The sequence below is a fragment of the Stegostoma tigrinum genome, chromosome 19 (assembly GCF_030684315.1).
Source record: "Stegostoma tigrinum isolate sSteTig4 chromosome 19, sSteTig4.hap1, whole genome shotgun sequence".
Lineage (NCBI taxonomy): Eukaryota > Metazoa > Chordata > Chondrichthyes > Orectolobiformes > Stegostomatidae > Stegostoma > Stegostoma tigrinum.
This window is the reverse complement of record NC_081372.1, coordinates 62,101,901-62,123,957: the sequence shown is the minus strand read 5'-3', so window position 1 is coordinate 62,123,957 and position 22,057 is coordinate 62,101,901. Positions and strand designations below refer to the sequence as shown.

Sequence of the window (22,057 nt, the reverse complement as noted above, 5' to 3'; positions counted from 1 at the left end):
TGTTTTGCCTAATTGCATTATAATTGCCCTTCCCCCATCTATAACTCTTGCCCTGTGGCATGTTCCTATCCCTTTCCAAGGCTAAACTAAACGTAACCGAATTATGGTCACTTTGTCCAAAGTGCTCACCTACCATTAAATCAAACACCTAGCCTGGTTCATTACCAAGTACCAGATCTAGTGTGGCCTCCCCTCTTGTTGGCCCTTCGACATACTGTGTTAGGAAACCGTCTTGCACACATTGGACAAAAACTGATCCATCCGACGTACTAGAGTTATAGCATTTCCAGTAAATGTTAGGGAAGTTAAAGTCTCCCATATTGACCACTCTGTTTCTTTCACTCCTGCCCAGAATAGTTCTGCCAATCCTCTCCTTCACATCCCTAGAACTTTGCGGAGGCCTATAAAAAAACTCCCAGCAGTGTGACCTCTCCTCTCCTGTTTCTGACCTCAGTCCATACTACCTCCGTAGACGAGTCCTAGTCAAAAGTTCACAGGCAAATTCACTATCCCTGGGGAAGGAGTTAGATAAATAAGCTGTTACTTGGGAGCAAGGAGATAAAAAGCATGATAATTTGCTGCCTGTGACAAACAGGAACTTAGGTCTGCCCAAGGAAGTAATGCTCTGAAGTTAGGGGGCTATTTGCAGGAAAAAGCTGTGTTTTAAACACTGTTAATCCCAAATGTAACATGGGAACAAAGGAACTATTTTTAATAACAGGGCAAGCTAAAGGCTTGAAGTCTCTGAAAAAAAAAGTGATCAATATTGAGGATGAAAGAATCTAAAGGATATCAATAATGTCAAACTACATATCTAAAAGAAAGAACATTATGTAAGAATTCAAGACCAGAACAAGTCAACAGCAGAACTTCAAAGAATAACACTGTAGAGGGATTGAACCCTGGGACGCCTCCATGAGACAGACCACCACTGGTTGAAGTCATGGCCAGATTTCACCATTAATTTGGTAATAGCTATGTTGGGTTGCAGGCTTATATTTGTTCACTATTTGCGATAATGTTTGGCTTCTTATTTCCAGTAATCATAGAATCCCTACAGGTTGGAAACAGGCCATTCAGCCCAACAAATCCACAATGCCCCTCTGAAGAGCATCCACCCCAGACCCATTCCCCTAGCCCTGCATTTACCATGTCTAACCAACCTAACCTAAACATCCCTGGGCACTATGGGCAATTTAGCATGGCCAATCCACCTGTTCTATACATCTTTGGACTGCGGGAGGAAACCAAAGCACCAGGAGAAATTCATGCAGACATGGGGAGAACATGCAAACTCCACACAGACAGTCACCTGAGGCTGGAACTGAACCCACGTCCCTGGCGCTGCGAGGCAGCAATGTTAACCACTGAACCACCGTGATGCCCTAAGTTGACTGTAGTTGATTGTCTCTCAGATTTCTTCACAAGTAGATTAGATTCCCTACAGTGTGAAAACAGGCCCTTCGGCCCAACAAGTCAACACTGCCCCTTTGCAGCATCCCACCCAGACCTATCACCCTATAACCCACACAGCCCTGAACACTACGATCAATTTAGCATGGCCAATGCACCTAGCCTGCACATCTTTGGACTGTGGGAGGAAACCGGAGCACCCGGAGGAAACCCACGCAGACACGGGGAGAATGTGCAAACTCCGCACAAACAGTCGCCCAAGGCTAGAATTGAACCCGGGTTCCTGGCGCTGTGAGGCTGCAGTGTTAACCACTGAGCCACCGTGCCACCCTAATTAGCCTGATTAAACATAAATTGTGGTGATTTATCCACAGCATCTCTCTTTCTAATGAGACAGCAGCCCTGTAGTCAAGTCAGACTATGGTGACTTTAACTTCTTAATACAAAATGCAGCAAAAAATGAGATGATTAAAAACGAGCAGGGAACTATCACTAGATTCAATATGTATTGAGCGAGAAGAAAAAACAATTTTACACTGTTGTGTGGCTACAGTTGTGAAGTAGCAGTCATAGAAGGAGCAGTGTCTCAGCAAGATACACATTTTTGATGGAACAGAGATTACAAAGTGCAGCAAAGCTGAACTGAACATGCTTAAAAACAGCATCTATGTACACATACACTACCACTGCATAGCAATAGTACTTATATATTCACCTGTTTATGTCCGTCAGCCAGGACTCCCTACTTGTCCCAACCCAGTCAAGAATCTCATACTCAATGAGATTCACTTTGCCATCGGTCCAATCATGACATTCCTCCCCCTGCTATGTCTGGGAACATAGGCCTGGTGCGTTTCTTGTAGCCTCTTCCAATACATTTTCACTCCAGGTCCAGTTCCTCTGACTCAGACACTGACAGGGGCAGCATGTACTGGACCATAGCCTGTCTCTTACATCCAGAGCACCTCTGGAGCATTTCCTCCTCTTCTTCTAATGGTAACAGTATCGAGGCCGTATCCATCTCGGACTCTTAGGTTTCTCCAAGGCTAAGATGGTAGTGGTGGAGTGGGGGGAACCCATGGATTCTGACAGGCCTTCTGGCTGCTCTGTTTGTGAGGTAGCAACTTTCAGATGATCCACATGTTTGCTCAGGACTGTATCACCCACCCAAACTTTGTATGTCATGGGAGCTGATGTTGCATCAACCTCACCTCGTATGGTTTGCACAGATATAGACTTGGTGTTGTATGTCCATGAGGACTTGGTAGGTGGTGTCTTTGTGGGTTCAGATAGGTTGAGTCAACATGGAGTTGGTTTGCAAAATGGAGACTTGTATGAACAGTGACACAATACCATAAGCAAGAAATACATCCTCATCTAAACATTTAAACAGAGTATTGGTACAATAAACACAGCGTTTCCAATCAACTATCTCCATCAAAAATTTAATTTTCAAAAATGAACAGTTTGGGAAAGTTATTCCAGACTGAATAAGCATTTATATAATTTAATAATATGCTTCAGCCTTGTTCCTTAATATATTGAAGCCAGCTAACAAATAACTAAGTACTGGCTATGCAATTCAAAAATTTTATATGTTAGCTTCAATGTTGCCAGGTTTATGTTGTCGACCTGTAGTCAGGTCGCATCAATTGTTTAATTATACTTATATTTTTATTTGTTTCTTTTTCCTGTATTAAGTGAAATAGAATCAGAGTTTTGAATAATATCTCATGCAGTACTTTTGACCCTGGGGAAATGAATGAGACAATAAAACATGCAATATTTTCTTTAACTATAAAGGCATTAGGATGATGCATACCCAGAACTGTTGAATTACTAGCCCTGAATGGGGCATTTTGTACATACAGAATTATACTTTATTCAATTTAATATATTTTCTACTCACAAATTAGCACATAACTGAATAAAGAAACACTGAACACTGTAACATTACACAGTTCTAAACTTGCACATAGATAATTTTGCCTGAGATTGACACTTTTTAAAATCGCATAGTTTCAGACTGAAAGAAGGACTGCAACCCTCTTCGGACTGTCACCAGCTCTTCTTCTTGCTGAAAGAGAAACCATTTACTTTATTTTAGCAATAGGGCTTTGCACACAAAACTAATGTGATATCCTGTTGGAAATGAAAATATACTCCTGATGGTCATATGAGAAGTTTACTTTTAACATTAACAACCTTCAGAAACAAATCAAAAATTCCTTCAGATAAAGATAATTATGATCATGTTGGTAAAGTTTTTTTACATATCGTGGTTGATTTCACTCAGTGAAGTTATTTGAAAAAGTAATGAGGCAAGGATGATTGGGAACCAGTGGATGTACTAATCTTGGATTGAATGGATAGAGGTCTGGCAAACGGAATATAATGGGGGAAAATGCAAAGTTGTCCAATTTGGCACAAAGAAGAAAAAAACCATACTATCTATAGAAGATGTTGCAGAGCTTTGAGATGCAGTGGGATCTGGTATCCTTTGTGCACAAATTGCATGTAGCCACTGCAAGTAATTAGAAAATGCTATTGTTTATTGTGAGGGGAAATTGAATCCAAATGTAATACTTCAGTTATGCAAATCACTGGTGAGATAACAGCTCAAGTGCTGGTTGCCAGTTAGCTTAGTTGGCCGAATGGCTGGTTTGCAATGCAGAATGCTGCTCCGGTTTCCACCCACAGTCCAAAGATGTGCAGGTTGGCCATGCTAAATTGTCCATAGTATTCATGGATATGTAGGTTAGATGTGTTAGCCATGGAAATGCAGGGTTACAGGGAAAGGGTAGGAGGAGGGGTCTGGATGGGTTGCTCTTTAGAGGGTCAGTGTGGACTTGTTGGGTTGAATGGCCTGTTTCTACACTGTAGGGATTCTGTGAGAAGCTTTGACAGGGGAGAGCATTTTCTCATATGGGGCAGCCACATTGTTTAAAAATGAGTGGTTGCCCATTTAAGACAGGCAGAAAGTTTTTTTTTCTCTTAGACGGTTGAAAGTCTTTGGAACTCTCTTCCTCATAATCTGGAGGTTACAGAGTTTTTGAACATTTATAAAACAGAGGTAGTGAGATATCCTTGGGAAGTAATCGAAAGAATATCATGGTCGGTTGGAATGTCAGGTCAGCCATTTCCTTATTGAACTACAGAATAAAGATGGAGAGGCCGAGTGGCCTACTCCTGCTCCTAATTGGGTGATATAGTTGTGTAACAGGACACAAGAAGTTAATAATGAATTGGCTCTGACAACTGCATCATTCGTTACCAATGGATTTGCTGAACAGACAGAACAGACTCTGCATTTGACCTTGTCAAACAGGGATGATGCTTAGGAAGCGAAGAAGTATGTTGCCATGATAAAAAAAAACACTTAGCCTGCAGGGGCACCAACGGAATAGAATATGCGCAAAACAGAAAGGAGCTGTCAACTCTGTGCTGTATCTGTGAAGGAGCAATTCATTATGGCTAACACGAGGGTCATAGTTTTAAGCTGGTTGGAGGAAAGTATAGAGGGGATGTCAGAGGCAGGTTCTTTACACAGAGAGTTGTGAGAGCATGGAATGCGTTGCCAGCAGCAGTTGTGGAAGCAAGGTCATTGGGGTCATTTAAGAGACTGCTGGACATGCATATGGTCACAGAAATTTGAGGGTGCATACATGAGGATCAATGGTCGGCACAACATTGTGGGCTGAAGGGCCTGTTCTGTGCTGTACTGTTCTATGTTCTATTAGTGTTATTAGGAGTAAGCCTTTCAGCCCCTCAAGCCTGTTCTGCCATTCAGTGAGATGGCTGATCTATGACCTCACTCCATATACCTGCCACATTCCTTAATAGCTTTGCTTCACATAAACCTATCTCGGACTTAAAATTAACAACTGGTCTAGCATTCATTCCCATTTGTGGAACAGATTTCCAAACCTCTACCTTCTCTGTGTAAGTGTTTCCAAACATCTCTCCTGAAACAGTTTGGTCCTAATTCACAGGCTGTGCCTCAGTTCTAGAATCTCCAACCATTAAAAATAGATTGTCTTTATCACTGTCTTTTCTTATTAATATCTTGAAGATTTTGATCATATCACCTGTAAATCCTAGGGAAAACAGGCCTAATTTGTAATCATGTTCTTGTACATTGTACTCACTCCGAGGCCAATCTATCCTTCCTAAGGGCTACATTCCTGGAAAAAGTTGTTACACCTGCTAGAAAGCCCTGAATAAATATGTGTAAATAACTCTGCATATATTGGGCAAACAGCTCATGTTTATACACTTAGAGGTCAGGAGAATCACCATAGCCTCCCATTGAACCATTTCTGAAGAACCATTAGTTTGGGCTCCATGGAAAGTGAGCTTTCTGGAACTTGCAAAACTGTTGTAATTCTCAAGGGTGCTGAAGGTCTCAGAGTTCAGCACTATCAGGACATTAAGATCTGGGCCATGGTCTTGTAATTTGGACACACATCAAGACAGAACGCAGTACTGCAGTAAAAAAAAGTGTTTTGTTAATTATGCTGATTTGGACAAGAATAAATTAATAATTAATATCAATAAATGAATAAATAATATTAATAAATAATTACCAGTCATTGAATTTTGCCACTGATTTTATGATTGGATCAAATTGTATTTTAGTCAGTATGGGACAGCCTGATTAAATATAACATAAGGTTGCAAATGTTGAAGTAGGATCAATGATTTACTGTGACTATATAGTATAACTTATGTCTTCTTACCATTTCCTTTAGAAGTCTGTCTTGGACGGTTTTCATGTCTTTCCTCATCAAATGCATCTATGCAACAACAAGAGCAGAAGTTATTTTACAAGTACATAAAAGCATAACTTTGGAAAAAGTCAATATAGAGTGGAGCTGGAGGAACACAGCAGGTCAGGCAGCATCAGAGGGGCAGGAAATTTGACATTTCAGGTCAGGGCCTAATATCAGCATTGGAGAGTGAGAAGGGAGTTGGGAAATAAACAGAAGGAGGGGTGGGGCTGGGGAAATGTAGATGGGATGGTGATAGGTGGATGCAGGTAGGGGTACTGGCGATTGGTCAGTGGGCAGGATGAGGCAGATATGTGGGGTAGAAGAGGAAAGTAGTGTCAGGTCAAGGAGATGGGGATGGGGGGTGATGGTGGGACATGAGATGAGGCTGGTGGTGGGGAGATTTTGAAATTGGTGAATTCTATGTTCAGGCCATTGGACTGTAGGCTCCCAAGGCGGAATATAAAGTTTTGTTCCTCCAGCTTGTTTGTGACTTCATTGTGGCACCGTGAGGAGGTGGCCCAGGACGGACATATCACCAAGGGAGTATGAGGGGGAGTTAAAATGGTTAGCAACTGGAAGGTGCAATTGATTATAGCATACAGAGTGTAGGTGTTCCGCAAATTGGTCACCAAGTCTGTGCTTGGTCTCACCGATGTACAGGAGGCCATATCTGGAGCAATGGATACAGCAGACAAGACTAATTCCAACCTAAAACCAGTCCCACCTGCCTGCGCCTAGCTCATATCCCTCCAAACCCTTCCTTTCATGTACTTGTCCAAATGTCTTTTAAACATTGTAATAGTACCCATATCCACCACTTCCTCAGAAAGTTCATTCCACACATGAACACGCTCTTAAAAACAACTGGCTCCTCAAGTCTTTTTAAAATCTCTCTCTTCTCACCGTAAAAATGTGTCTCTTAGTCTTGAAATCCCCCTTCCTAGAGAAAAGACACCTAACCATTAATCCTATCCATACACCTCATGATTTTATAAACTTCTACAAGATTACCTCTCAACCTCCTATGCTCCAGTGAAGAAAGTCCTCCTTCCACACTGGGAAACATCTGGTAAATCTCTTCTGAACCCTCTCCAACTTGAAAATATCCTTCCTGTAATTGGGTGACCAGAACTGGACACATTACTCCAGAAGAGGCCTCACCGATGTCCTGTATAATCTCAGCATGACATCCCCACTCTTATACTCAAATTACTGAACAACGAAGTCAAGAGTGCTAAACGCCTTTTTAACCACCCTGTCTATATGTGATGCAAGCTTCAAAGCATTATATACCTGAACCCTGAGGTTCCTCTGCTCCATAACACTAGCCATGGCTCTCCCGTGAATTGTTATAAGCCCTACCCCTTTTTGTTGTACCATAATGCAATACCCTACATTTATCCAGATTGAACTCCATCTGCTATTTTTCAGCCCATTGACCCATTTGATCAAGATCGCTTTGTAATCTTAGATAACCTTCTTCACTGTCTACTATGCTTTCAATTTTGGTGTCGTCCATAAACTTACAAATCATTACCTTTTATAATCTCATCCAAGTCATTTATCTAAATGACAAACAAAAGGGCACTCAGAACCTTGTGGAACGCCGCTGGTGACAGGCCTCCAGTCCAATAAACAACCCTCCAGCACCACTCTGTCTCCTGCCATTAAGTGAATTACATATACAATTTACAAGCCCGCCCTGAATCCCATGTGGCCTGACTTCAATAATTAGTCTACTATACAGACCTTGTCGAAGGCTTTATTAAAGTCCAAATAAACAATGTCTACTATTCTGCCATCATCAATTTTTTGATAACTTACTCAAAAAACTAAATCATGTTTGTGAAACACGATTTTCTTCACACAAAACAAAGCTGACAATCCCTAATCAGTTTTTACCTCTCTAAATGTCCATAAATCCTATCTGTTTTAATCACCTCCAACAATTTACCCAGACTGAAGTCAGACTCACAGGTCTGTAATTCCCTGGTTTCTCCTCACAACCCACCTTAAACAAATGTACATTAGCCATCTTCCAGACATCAAACATCTCACCCATAGTTATAGATGATGCATTGGGCGGCATGTGGCTCAGTGTTTAGCACTGCAGCCTCACAGCGCCAGGGACCCAGGTTTGATTCCAGCCTTGGCCAACTGTCTGTGTGGAGTTTGCACATTCTCCCCGTGTCTGTGTGGGTGTGCTCCAGTCTCCTCCCACAGTCCAAAGATGTGCAGGCTAGGTGGATCGGCCATGCTAAATTGCCCATAGTGTTCAGGGGTGTGTGGGTTATGGGAGAATGGGTCTGGGTGGGATGCTTCATGGGGCAGTGTGGACTTGTTGAGCCGAAGGGCCTGTTTCCGCACTGTAGGGAACCTAATCTAAAAAATATATTTTCTCCCTTACTTTCCACAACACTCTGGGATCCATTAGATCAGTTCCCAGAGATTTATACTTTTATATTCTCTAAGATCTCCAGAACTTACTTTTTTTATAACATGAATTGTTTTAAAAATATAAAATTTTATTTGTCTATGTTCTCTAGTCTCCATTTTTTTCTCCACAGTAAAAACTGACGTAAAATATTCATTCAGTATCTCTCCCACCTCCTGGGGTTCAACACAAAGATGCCCTACTTGATCTTTAAGGGGTCCTACCCTCTCTCTTTAATTATACTCATAATGCACTTTTAGGATGACTTTGGATTGTCCATAATCTTATCTTCCAATGCTACCTCATATCCCCTCTTTGCCTAACTGATATTTTTCTTAAGAATGCCCCATACTCGTTTTATTCATTAAGAGATACAATTGAACCAAGCTATCTACACTGAAAATAAGATTCTCGCTTACTCTTGACTAGAACTTCAATAACTTTATTCATCCATTGTTCCTGAATCTGATCAGCTTTACCCTTCAAGCTAACAGAAACAAAATGCCTCTGAACTCTCATCATCATACTCTTGAAAGCCTCCCACTTGTCAGACATTCTTTTACCTGCAAACAGTCTACTCCAATCAACTTTTGAATGTTGTTGTCTCATGCTATTAAAATTTGACTGACTCCAATTAAAAATGTTAACTTCTATAGACGGCTTATCCTTTTCCATAACTATTTTGAAACTGATAGAATTATTATCACTAGACCCAAAGTGTTATCCATTTTTACTTCAGTCACCAGGCCTGCCTAATTGCCCAAAACAAAGTCAAAAATTACTCCACCTCTCGTCAGAGCATCCACATTTTAATCAAGACAATTTTCTTGAACATGCCTGACAAATTTTTCACCATCCAAACCTTTAACACTATAGTAGCCCCAGGCAATGTTTGGAAAACTAAACTTCCCCCCATTATTGATAATGGGAACTGCAGATGCTGGAGAATCCAAGATAATAAAATGTGAGGCTGGATGAACACAGCAGGCCCAGCAGCATCTCAGGAGCACAAAAGCTTCCTCCCATTATTATATCCTTATCATGCTTACATATATCTGAGATGTCCCTAGATACTGTTTCTCAATTTCCCTCTGACTACTGGGGGGCTTATGGTACAATCCCATTTCTTATCTTTCCTTTCCAATCTCACATCATTCCTTTCTTATTTCTAATTTCTACCCATATATTTTCACTGGACAATTTTTCAGAAACAGATTCTCTAGTTACAGCAGTAAAATATTCTTTAACCAAAAACATCATTTCCCTCCTTTCTTGCCTCCTTTCCTATCCTTGCTATAGCATCTAAAACCCGGAACATTGAGCTGCCAGTCCTGTCCATCTCTCAGCCAAATTTCTATAATAGCTATGATGTCCCAATTCCATGTTCATAAACATGCCCTGAGTTCATCAGCTTTATCTGTCAGACCCCTTACATTGAAATAAATGGAGTTCAGTTCTTCAGAGTTACTACGTATTTTGGACTCTGTCTTGTCTTCGCTAATTGATTTGCTCTCTCCACATTCAGAACCTTTCTCATCAATCCTTCTACTTACACTGCCCTTTAGAATTCTTCCACCCTCCACACTCTTGCATCCCCCCAACCTCTGCCCCCACACCCTGTCTCCATCTGTACAAAGTCTCTAGGAAATTTCTCTGCTAAAATTTTGGTACCTTTCCAGTTTAAGTTAAACCCATCCTTTCTGACCAGGTCTTTTCTGTCCCAAATAATATTCCAATTGTCCAAAAATCTGAATCTCTGAGCAATGTGCCATCTCTTCAGCCATTGATTTATCTCCTTTATTCTTTTGTTCCTTCCTTCATTCAAGTTTAGCATTGGGAGTCAACCAGAGGTTACTATTTTTAAGGTTCCATTTTTTAATCTTCTACCTAACCTTTTAACTTCGCTCTATAAAGCTTGAACCATTTTACCAATGTGTATAATAATTTCCAACTTCTCAATTTCACCTTTAACAATATGCCTGAATCATTTAGAGATGATTCTAGCACCAGGAAAGCAATATACCATCTTAAATGTACATTCATTGCTATTGAATCTGCTGTCTGTGCCCCTGACAGGGAAGTCCCCTTTAACAATTAATCTATTAAATTTTGTCAAAAGCTGCCTAACATAAGAATCGTTCCTAGTGTCCAATAACTGATGTCCCTTCTATTATCCTTTGACAGACTATATCATTCAGCAGTACCAAAAATTGTAATACCTATTGGATAGAGTAATAGCCACAATAGAATTCTGAACTAACTTCTTACCTTTCCTGACATTCACCCGTCCATCTGACTGATCCTTCTGTTGCAAAGTTGGGTACAGTACTTGTGGTTTGGAAGATGGGAAGTTAGAATTTGGTGTTTGTAAAATGCTAGGCGGGGGGAAGCACTGAGTGGTCCCTTTAAAAGATAATGTGCTTTTTCTGTGTTCAGAGTAACAAAAAATATGTCTGTGAACAGCAACTTGAAAGTTTGCAAGTACACGGACAGCACCTGAACTGAACTTTTGTATCAAAAGGCCGTACAATTAGCAGGCCAAGCAGCATGTTTTTACCAGGACGATAAGTTTTAAATTTAGCCAATCAATTTGAATCAGGCACTGAGAAACCAAAAACCAATTAAATTTAAATCTAATGGTTTGGCAACATAGGACCAATCCTATTGTAAGAAATTAATGTGTCATCAAGGGTATAAACGAAGGGACAGTTGGGCAAAGATAAGACAGCTAACTGCCTTCTGCCAGCGTTAACAGTCATCAGCTCTTAAGAGGGAATTGCTACCTGAGAATATTTCTGAGAGAGGAACTGACGGAGAAGACACAGAGCATTCCGGAAAACATGTAAACTACTCATAACTAGTGAGGTCTTTGCAGTGCTGACAGAGGAGGTGTCAGGAGAATATGAAGAAGTAAAACAGGCAGTTTTGTATGCCTGTGAATTCGTATCAGAAGCATATGGACAACGGTTCAAAAATGTAAGAAAGGTACTACGTTAGGCTTTTATCAAATTTGAAAGAATTAAACAGAACAACATGGATCGATGGATAAGAGCATTAAAGATAGAAAAGACAATATAAAGATCTTAGAAAGCTTTGCTGGTCGAGTTTAAAAACTTACTTCCAGAAGTGATAAGAACTCATGTTGAGGAACAAAAAGTTAAAACAGTGACAAGCGCTGCAGAGATGGCAGATGAATACCAGTGTATCATTTGAAATCCAGCTTCTGGCAGCAATTTCAGTCCGTGAGGGATAGAAACTGGAAAAGAGGGAGATCTTTCAATGAAAAACAACAAGTAGAACCTGCTTGGCATGCTGTGTTCATCCAGCTCCACACTTTGTTATCTCGGATTCTCCAGCATCTGCAGTTCCCATTATCTCTGGGAACAGTTTACTGTATGTGAAAAAAGAAATCCAATAAAGTTGAGAAGTGGTGAAAGACCTCACTGAAATAAGGTGGGACACACAAAGTCACAGTGCTGGTAGTTTAAGAAAGGCACTGGGATCAAGGATGTGGTAAAAGAGGCTGAACCAGTGGGATTAGTTGAGGTAGTGAAGGAAATCCCAAGAGAAGTAGGGGAGTGCACAGCTGAGTCATGGAGTGGATAGTAAGCATGATCTTTTCAAATACTTTACCTGTTTGGATAAGGTTTATCCAGGAAGAACAGGGGGAGTAGGTAAAGAGGTTAAGTATTGACAGTCACGGGAGCTGGTCAATCTCCAATAGAAAGGGATGAAAATATTTGTATTCCTTCTGAAATGTTACTCGAGAGAGTCATAATCTGTGGAATAAATGGAGAGAGGATTAGTGTTCCCCTGTGTAAGACAGGGCTAGAAAGTCCAATCGAGATTGGGGAAGTCATAGTGGGAGTGATGGAATTATTCCAGGAATACAGCTTGTTTTTGGAAATGATATAGATAGATCACAGGTGGGAGTGGAGATGCCAAAAGAAAACCAAAGAACTGAGGAGTTAAAAGAAAAATACCTTGAAATTTGTCCGGATGTGTGGTGACAAGATTCTACAGCCAGAAGTAAGAAGGGAAAACAAAAGAGAAAGATGAAGGAGTTGAGGTCCAGTTAGCTCACACCCTGTTTGATGAGACAGTAAAGGAAAAGCCTAAGCAGGTGGAGAATTAGGCAGAGGTGTTTAATTCTGAAAGATTAATGGAGTTAAAACAAGATGACGAGAATTAAATGATTTATATTATAAAACCAATGAGGAAAAGGAATCAAAATGTATTCCACAGTACTATTACCTTAAGGATAAAATCTTAAGGCAGAAATAGAGACCTTGGCTGGTTACTGCAGATGAGAAATACGTGCAAGTTCAGTAGATTGTGTTGTTGGTAGAATACAGACTGGAAATATTGTACCTGTAGGAGGACATCTAGGGGTGGGGAAGATTACATAAAGATATTGTTGAATTCCCCATATCTATCATATGTGTCAGACGGTAGGAAAGCCACAGGCAGTAATAAAACCAGTGTCTCTGATGCCAATTCCTGTATTTGAAGAATCTTTCATGTGTATTATGATTAATTGCTTATGTCTCCTCCCTAAAACCAAAAACGGGAACCAGTATTTGCTAAACATATTGGATGTGTCTACCAGGTTTCCAGAGGCAATTGCATTATGGATTGTCAAGGCAAAAAAGGTTGCAGAGGAGTTACTTGCTTTCTTCACTTGTTATGGACTACCCAGGGAGATTCAGTCAGACCAAGAGTCCATTTTTACAGCCACGTTATTTATGGAGGTCATGGATAGTTTAGGCATCCAACACTTTAAACCAAGTGTGCATCATCGTGAATCCCAGGGAGCAGTGAAAAGCATCAGACCCGAAAGACAATGCTAAGGGCTCATTGCCAGGATTAACCAAATGTTTGAGATTGAGGTATCCTATATATATTATTTGCGATTACAGTTGCTCCAAATCGGATTCTCCAGCATCTGCAGTTCCTATTATCTCTGATACAATTTTAACCCCACTCCGAAGCCTCTTCTAAGGATGCCTACCCTGAAGAAGTTACTCTCCTCCCTCCGGACAAACCTCAGGGGACTCCCACTGCACTTTTCCACCTATCTTCTCCTCTATCCATCTTCGATCCGCCTCCCCCTCTCTCTCTATTTTTTTCAGAACTACCTTCCCCCCACCACATTTCTGATGAAGGGACTAGGCCCGAAATGTCAGTTTTCCTGCTCTTAAATGCTGCTTGGCCTGCTGTGTTCATCCAGCTCTACACCTTGCTATTTCAGATTCTCCAGCATCTGTAGTTCCTATTATCTCTCTCTCTCTCCAAATGAATCAACTCAGTTTACTCCATATGAATTAATATCCAGACACAAAGACGGCCTTTGAAATGAATTAAGGAAAAGTTGATTGGTCAGAAGTAGGAAATCTCACACTCAGACCATGTATCTGAAGTGAGAGAATGATTAAACAGAGTAGGTGAATTAGCTAGACAACATTTGAAGGTGGCTCAACATCTAATGAAGTAAGAAGCAGATAAGAAATTAAAATTCATACATTTGCCTGCGGGGATAAAGTATTGGTGCTATTACCAGTGGCAGGAGATCCCGTCAAATCAACGTTTAGTGGTCCCAATCAGATTGAGAAGTTAAGTCAGCTGTATTATGCCAGACAGGAAGAAAAATGATCAGGTATGTCATGTGAACATGCTGAAACATTACTAATGACAGGGAAAGGGAACGGAAGAAAACAGGTGTTAGTTACTGCTATTCAGAGTGATTCAATTTATTCTGATTTGGATTTTGATGTGCCTCAGAAAAAATTGAATCATGAGGATGTCCTCGAGGAGTTGAATAGGGCAGTGAGCTTTCTATCCCATGAACAGAGAACCAAAATGAAAGACTAGTTACAGTGCAATGAGGACATATGTAGAAATAGAATGGGGAGGACTAACACCATAGTATATGAGGATGATGTAAGGAATGCTGTTCCAATAAAACAACACACCTACAGGCTTAATCTGCTCAAAGCAGCACAGGTTCAGAAGGAAGTGGAAGTGATGCTGCAAGAAGACATCATAGAGCCAAGTCAAAGTGAGTGGAGTTCGCCAATTGTGCTGGTTCCCATACCTCATGGTACTCAATGGTTATGCGTAGATTATTGGAAGGTCAACACCATGACCAAAACTGATTCATACCCAATTCCAAGGCTGGAGGAGTGTGTTTAAAAAGTTGTTTTACTTCGCGGTTACTGGCAAGTACCTTTGTCGGAGAGAGCAAAAGAAGTTTCTGTTTTTATAACCCAAAATTGGCCAGATCGATTTAAACTAATGCCCTTTGGAATGAAAAACGTACCAGCCATTTTTCAAAGGCTAATGAACAGAGTTGTTGAAGAATTGACTAATTGTGCCACCTACATAAATGACTTAGTGATCCCTAGCCAATTGTGGAAAGATTGGGCGGAGTATCTGACAGGGCTCTTTAAGGGACTGCAGAAGGCAAAGTCGGAAAAGAACTTTGCTTCATCACTCTCCACGGGTGTCGTACCGGAAGATTGGAGGGAGGCAAATGTTGTTCCTCTTTTCGAGAAAGGGAATAGGGAAATCCCTGGAAATTACAGACCAGTCAGTCTTAAGTCTGTGGTCAGCAAGGTTTTGTAAAGAATTCTGAGGGATAGGATTTATGACTATTTGGAAAAGCATAGCGTGATTAAAGAGAGTCAGCATGGCTTTGTGAGGGGCAGGTCATGCCTTACAAATCTTATTGAGTTCTTTGAGGAAGTCACGAGACAGGTTGACGAGGGTCAAGCAGTGGATGTGGTGTACATGGACTTCAGCAAGGCACTTGATAAGGTTCCCCACGGCAGGCTCATTCATAAAGTCAGGAGGTATGGGATACAGGATGATTTGGCTATCTGGATTCAAAATTGGTTGGCTGACAGGAGGCAGAGAGTGGTTGTAGATGGTAAGTATTCTGCCTGGAGATCAATGCTGAGTAGTGTCCCGCAGGGCTCTGTTCTTGGGCCTCTGCTCTTTGTAGTTTTTATAAATGACTTGGATGAGGAGGTTGAGGGGTGGGTTAGTATGTTTGCTGATGACAGACAAGTTGGAGGTGCCGTTGATAGTATCAAGGGCTATTGCAGGCTTCAGCGAGACATTGACAGAATGCAGAGCTGGGCTGAGAAATGGCAGATGGAGTTCAACCTAGACAAATGCAAAGTAATGCATTTTGGAAGGTCGAACTTAAATGCTGAATATCGGATTAAAGGCAGGATTCTCGGCAGTGTGGACGAACAGCGGGATCTTGGTGTTCAAGTGCATAGCACCCTCAAAGTTGCCAGGTGGATAAGGTTGTGAAGAAAGCATATGGTGTTTTGGCCTTCATTAACAGGGGATCGAGTTTAAGAGCCGCGAGGTTATGCTGCAGCTCTACAAAACCCTGGTGAGACCACACTTGGAATATTGTGTCCAGTTCTGGTCACCCTATGATAGGAAAGATGTGGAGGCTTTGGAGAGGGTGCAAAGGAGGTTTACCAGGATGCTGCCTGGACTGGAGGGCTTGTCTTACGAAGAGAGGTTGACTGAGCTCAGACTTTTCTCTCTGGAGAGAAGGAGGAAGAGAGGTGACCTGATCGAGGTGTACAAGGTAATGAGGCATGGATAGAGTCGATAGCCAGAGACTTTTCCCCAAGGCAGGATTGACTGCCATGAGGGGTCATAGTTTTAAGTTGTTAGGAGGAAGGTATAGAGGAGATGTCAGAGGGAGGTTCTTCACCCAGAGAGTTGTGAGCACATGGAATAGTTTACCAGTGGTAGTCGTGGAAGCGGAGTCATTAGTGACATTTAAGTGACTGCTCGACATGCACATGGACAGCAGTGAATTGAGGGGAATTTAGTTTAGGTTATTTTATTTTTGGATTAGGATTATTCCACGGCATAACATCGTGGGCCGAAGGGCCTGTACCGTGCTGTACTTTTCTATGTTCTATGTTCTATCACCTTGGCAGAAACAGAAGTTGCACAGGCAGAAGTGACATTCTTGGAGCTCATCATCGGACACGAGGAATGTGAAGATTAAGGCAATCAAGAAATTTCTTAGGTGAGCCTCAAAGAAGGAAGTGCTACAGTTTTTAAGCTCGAGCAGATTCTACAGGAAATTTGTACCAAATGTTTGTGGAAAGATTTAAGGACAAGAACACTCAGATTATTTCATTGCAGCCTCATGTTACAAGCATTTAATTTTCAGATTGTACATATTATGAGTCGTGAAAATATCACTGCGGATGCTTTACCACGATTTTAAAAAAAATGTTTACATAAGGTAGAAATGATAGTGTTCAATGTTTCATTTACATATATATATAAAAGTATGAAATGTGTAACTCTTGATTAATGGGCTGTATATCGAGTAATATGAAGGACTTAAGGTTTTAAAAGAGAAAAAAAATGAAGCTATCTTTAGATAATGGTGGTTTATATTTTTTCCTATTGGGTAAGGTGTGGCGAAGTTGGGTAGAATACTTGTTGTTTGGGAGGCAGGGAGTTAGAATTTATTGTTTGTAAAATGCTGGGGTGGTTGGGAAGCATTAAGTGGTCCTGTTAAAAGATGATGTGCTTTTTCTATGCTTACAGATTTAAAAAAAAATGCGTGCACAGCAGCTTTGAAGTTTGCAAGTACATGGAGAGTATCCGAATTGAAACATTGGTATCAAAAGAGAACACAGTTAGCAGGCCAGGCAGCACATTTTACCAAGACAATAAGTTTTGAATTTAGCCAATCAAATATGAACCAGGCACGAAGATACCAAACACGAATTAAATTTTGACAACATAGGGACAATCCTATTGTAAGGAACTGAAATTTCATCAAGAGTATAAAAGAAGAGAGAGTTGGGCAAAGACAAAAGAGCTAACTGCCTTCCATCACAGTTAACGGCCATCAGCTCTCAAGACAGCATTGCTGTCTCTCACAGACTCCTCTATGTCTTCGAGAAAGCACCATCTAACGAACAAAGGTACTCACAAAGGTACAAACAAAGGCACAACTAGTGAATATTCCTGACAGAGGAGTTGTTGGAGAAGGCACAGGGCATTCTGGAAGTCATGTAAACTGGTCGCAATTTCGAGAGGCTAAATTCTACTTTCTTAATTTATATAGGTGGAATTTGTATTTATTGCAACAGAATACCATTAGAATTTTGTTTTATTTGGGAACAGTAAGTAATTAGAAGGGGTTTATTGGCTTTGTTAATTGTTTAGCTAATTTATTCACTGTTAGAGTTGACAAATAAATTGTTACTTGTTGAATGGAAAAAGTGAGTGGCAGGGATTATTTTGTTTAAACACCATAAGTTGTCAAAAGGCAGGTTACACCACGTTTCACGCTCCTTTTACAGACTATAGGGCGAGGTGCTCCTCTTTAGGTACTTCGGTTTTAGTTCTGAGAGAGGGTGAATCTCCACTTTGTAACACTGTTGTATAATTGCTTTTTTAAATCAAAGAGCTATCTTATTCTATTCTTTGCATATTTGAGAGAGATTAGAAATGTTGTTTCTGCAGATAAGGATGAATGGTGGGGTCTTGCAAAAGAAGAACAATATAGTCACAAGATTTTATAGCATTAGTTTATCACTAATCAGAGACTAGGTTCTGCAAAGATGGCAGTTAGCAGACCAGAAGCATTCTTTCTGCAGACAAGGACATGGTAGAGTTAAGGGTGTTGTAGCAGAGGCTTATTTCTGCAAACCTGACGATTCGCACATGTCTAGCGCTCTTTAGGATAGCCAAATAAGGATTGCAGTAAAAAAAAGGGAATGGGGCCTTCGGCCGGCAGAAACGGGAACAATAGACAAGGGCGGTCCGACAGGACGGGGAATGATAGGATAAGACCAATGGGAGCAGGGAGGCGTGATTCTGCAACTTGTAATTTGTATAAGAATGTTTGGCATTCTTTGTGTGTGTGTGCCTGTCTAGCAGACACCCTTTCTTGCAAGATCGTACAGAATAAAATTGTCTTGTTTCCAAGGCTTTGTCTCAGGCTGAATTTGTGAGCAGAGACTGTTTCTCACAATTGGGGGCTCGTCCGGGATCCAACACTCCGACCATTCGACACTCGTGGGACGACGGGGAAGGCGCACCTCGCCGATTTCAGCGATCTCCAACTCTTTTGTTTGTCGTTTGCAGTTTGGGCGAGTGCGGTCCGGACTGGGAGACCCTTGAAACAAGACGGGTAGACGCGGCGGGTCCGGTCGGGTAACTCTTGTGCACAAGACCCGGGTCAGGAAAGGTCTTAAAGATCTGTCCAGGCGACCGGGGGAGCAGCGGTATTTACTGCAGGTATTGCCGCGGGAACGTACGGGAAAGAGTTGTAATGACCAGGTAACTCCGTGCACGGACCAAGGTAAGAAAACTGACCTTTAAGTATTGCTTTGGTGGTCGGGACGTATGGACAGTACGGGGAATTGGCGAAATATAAAATGTATATAATTGGCCTGATTAATCGGACGAGTAAGGTGTCTGTCTGATTCGAGCACCCAGCCTTAGACCGCTTGTTAGGGGAAATCCCCCACGCGAGGGTTAGGACCCTGAAGCGGGTGGGGAAGAAGGCGCCACCGGATCTCGACAAGATTAATTAAATTAGCAACAATGGAAGGCAAAGGGAGTTGCCTGAGTAGTGATCGATCTGCAAATAACGTCAAAGTGGAATATATTCTGCCCGACAGCCCTTTGGGGAGAATGTTGGGCAGTTGAGAATACGGCTCCCGGACGCGGGAGAAAGACAAGACTACAATGATAAATTATTGTTATTTTGTTTGGTCTAGAGAAAGCATTAAGGTACCTGATTTTTTTTTTTGGCCCAAATATGGATCCGACGAAGATTGGCTGGGCCAATACCTATATATATACATCAATCGGAAAGAACCATTCAGTCAGAAAGAGTCAGATTATGCGGCTTGTTGGATAGGAGGTGCGAAGGTAGGACTATATCCTATGAGTGCAGAAGGATCGGGGGAGGACAGGGAAAGGACGAACAAGAAAAACCACAATGGGATCCCCTAACATGTTTGCTGCCTCCATATCCCCCCTCCTCCCCACTGAGGGCCGTGAGTAGCCTCTACAACCAGCCCACGGCCCCAGAACTAACCCCAAACACCTGAAAAAGAGACGAACTCTGAGGTAAAAGACGCGGAACCTTGAGGGCCCAGAATTACGTGATCTACCACACGTAAAGGAGGGGCAGAAACAAAGGAAAAGGAAAAGGAAAAATTATAACCTTTAAGGGAGGTCCCAATTGGAGATGGTGAAATTGGGTATGTGAACGCTCCCTTAACCAGTAGTGAAGTTAGGATCTTTAAGAAAGAAATGAGGATAATAATAGAGGATCCGGTCGGACTGGCCGAACAGTTAGATCAATTCCTAGGACCCAATTTATAAAGCTGGGGAGAACTGATGGCAATTCTAGGAACTCTATTTTCGGGGGAAGAGCGAGGTATGATTAGGAGGGCGGCCTTACAGGAGTGGAAAAAAAAGGCACCCAGCGGGACTAAACGTAGTCCCGGCAGATCAGAAATTCCCGAATGCCGATCCTCACTGGGCTAATAATAGAACAAACGATAGAGAATCAATGTGGGATCTGAGGAAAATGGTAATATTGAGAATTAAAGAGGCAGCACCCAGATCGCAAAACTTTGCTAAAGCCTTCGAAGTACGACAGGAGAAGGATGAAACTCCTTCTACATTTCTTCAAAGGCTCAAGGAAGCCACAAGGAAGTATTCGGGGATGGATCCCGATGATCCGGTAGCTCAGACTCTTAAAGGTCCAGTTTGTAACTAAATCGTGGCCGGACATACAAAAGAAATTACAGAAAATAGATGGATGGAGTGAGAGACAGATGGAGGAATTACTACGAGAGGCGCAGAAGGTATATGTAAAAAGTGAGGACGAGAAGCAGAAACAAAAAGCAAAAATGATGGTCGCCGCCATTAAGGAAGTAACAAAGAAAGAGAGAGAGACAAAGAGAAGAGGCAGATACTAGACGCAGGAGACGACAGGCAGAATGTTACCATTGTGGAAGAGTGGGACATTTTAAGCAGGAATGCCCAGAGCTATCACGGGAAAGGGAAACAGTCTCCCTAATGGCCCTCAATGAGGATTAGGGGAGTCAGGGGTTCCTTCCTCCTAAGGCCCACCGGGAACCCTTGATAAACTTAAAGGTGGGACCTGAAGGGGAGGAGGCAGTATTCTTGGTGGACACCGGTGCGGCATGGTCATCCCTAAGTTTTATACCTAATAGTGTTAAATTGACTAACGAGTATCTCAGGGTTTCCGGAGTAAAAGGCGAAGGATTCCCAGTGCCTATTTTTGAGCCAACCCTAATTAGAAACGATGATAAGGAAGTGACAGGACAATTACTATACATTCCCGACATTGGGAATAATTTATTAGGTAGGGATTTGATTATATTGCTGGGCTTAAAAAATTGGGGTAGAGAATAGTGCAGTAGCTGTAACAATGGCTATGTTAATGCCGAGGTAAGAACAACAAATCAGTCCTGATGTTGGGTGAGAGCTGATAACGCAGGGCACCTAACTATTACCCTGTTGCTAATCATACTGACTCGAAAAGATGAGATGGTTCGGGTTAGACAATACCCTATATCCTCTCTCTTTATGAAATGATGTTTGGATTACCTTTCTTGGGTGGAAAAGGGGAATTACCAACTGTAGAGTTCAATGATAAGTTTTTAAAGAACTATATTGTGGTGCTCGGTTCTTCTTTGTCTGTCCTTAGGAAGAAGGGTCTGTTGACCTAGACACCTCCACTTGAGTTCGCAGTACATCGGAAACGACCGGGTGATTGGATCCTGATCAAAACCTGGAAAGATACCAAACTGCACCCAAGCTGGGAAGGACCGTTCCTCACCCTCCTGACTACTGAAACAGCCGTCCAAACTGCTGAAAAAGGGTGGAGTCATCACACTTGTGTTAAGGGTCCGGTGGACGCTCCTTCCCTTCCGGCAGAGTGGCAAGTTCATCCTACAGACAACCCTCTGAAAGTCAAACTGAGCAAAAAAAAAGAATGAACTGAACTGAAATGAAAGACTATCAAGTATTGGTTAGAAATTTTGTATTGTAGACGTTGCACGAACTCACGCCTCCCGGGTATTTAAAGGGTTAGAGAATAGACAGATAGGGGTTGGGAAGCTGAAATGAGCAGTCAGCTTTATATTGTCACGATAATATTGGCGCTAGTTGCCAAGGGGTTTGGGAAAAATCATTTTACCGCATTATGTCACAATTATGCTAGAGTAACGGGGCGTACCGACTGTTGGGTATGTGCTGCGATCCCACACCATGGAGAATCTGGAATCCCTCTCACGGTAGTACCATTTACCAATAGAGAGGTGTATGAGGTACAACAATTTGACTTGGGCTCAAATGATACAAAATGGAGATCTGAAAGGGGTGATTATAA

General features: G+C 41.7%; 1 protein-coding gene across 1 annotated transcript in view; it reads right to left on the bottom strand.

The window, feature by feature from the left end:
- Positions 1-2,937: 2,937 nt before the first annotated feature.
- Positions 2,938-22,057, bottom strand: part of sycp2 (synaptonemal complex protein 2) — a 132,031-nt gene continuing 112,911 nt past the window's right edge. Inside the window, exons 8-9 of the mRNA XM_059652661.1 lie at positions 6,153-6,209; positions 2,938-3,490 (exon numbers count right to left, since the gene is read on the bottom strand). Of these exons, the coding sequence (XP_059508644.1) occupies positions 3,419-3,490; positions 6,153-6,209 (129 nt within the window). The 3' untranslated portion in view covers positions 2,938-3,418. The remainder of the gene's footprint in view (positions 3,491-6,152; positions 6,210-22,057) is intronic.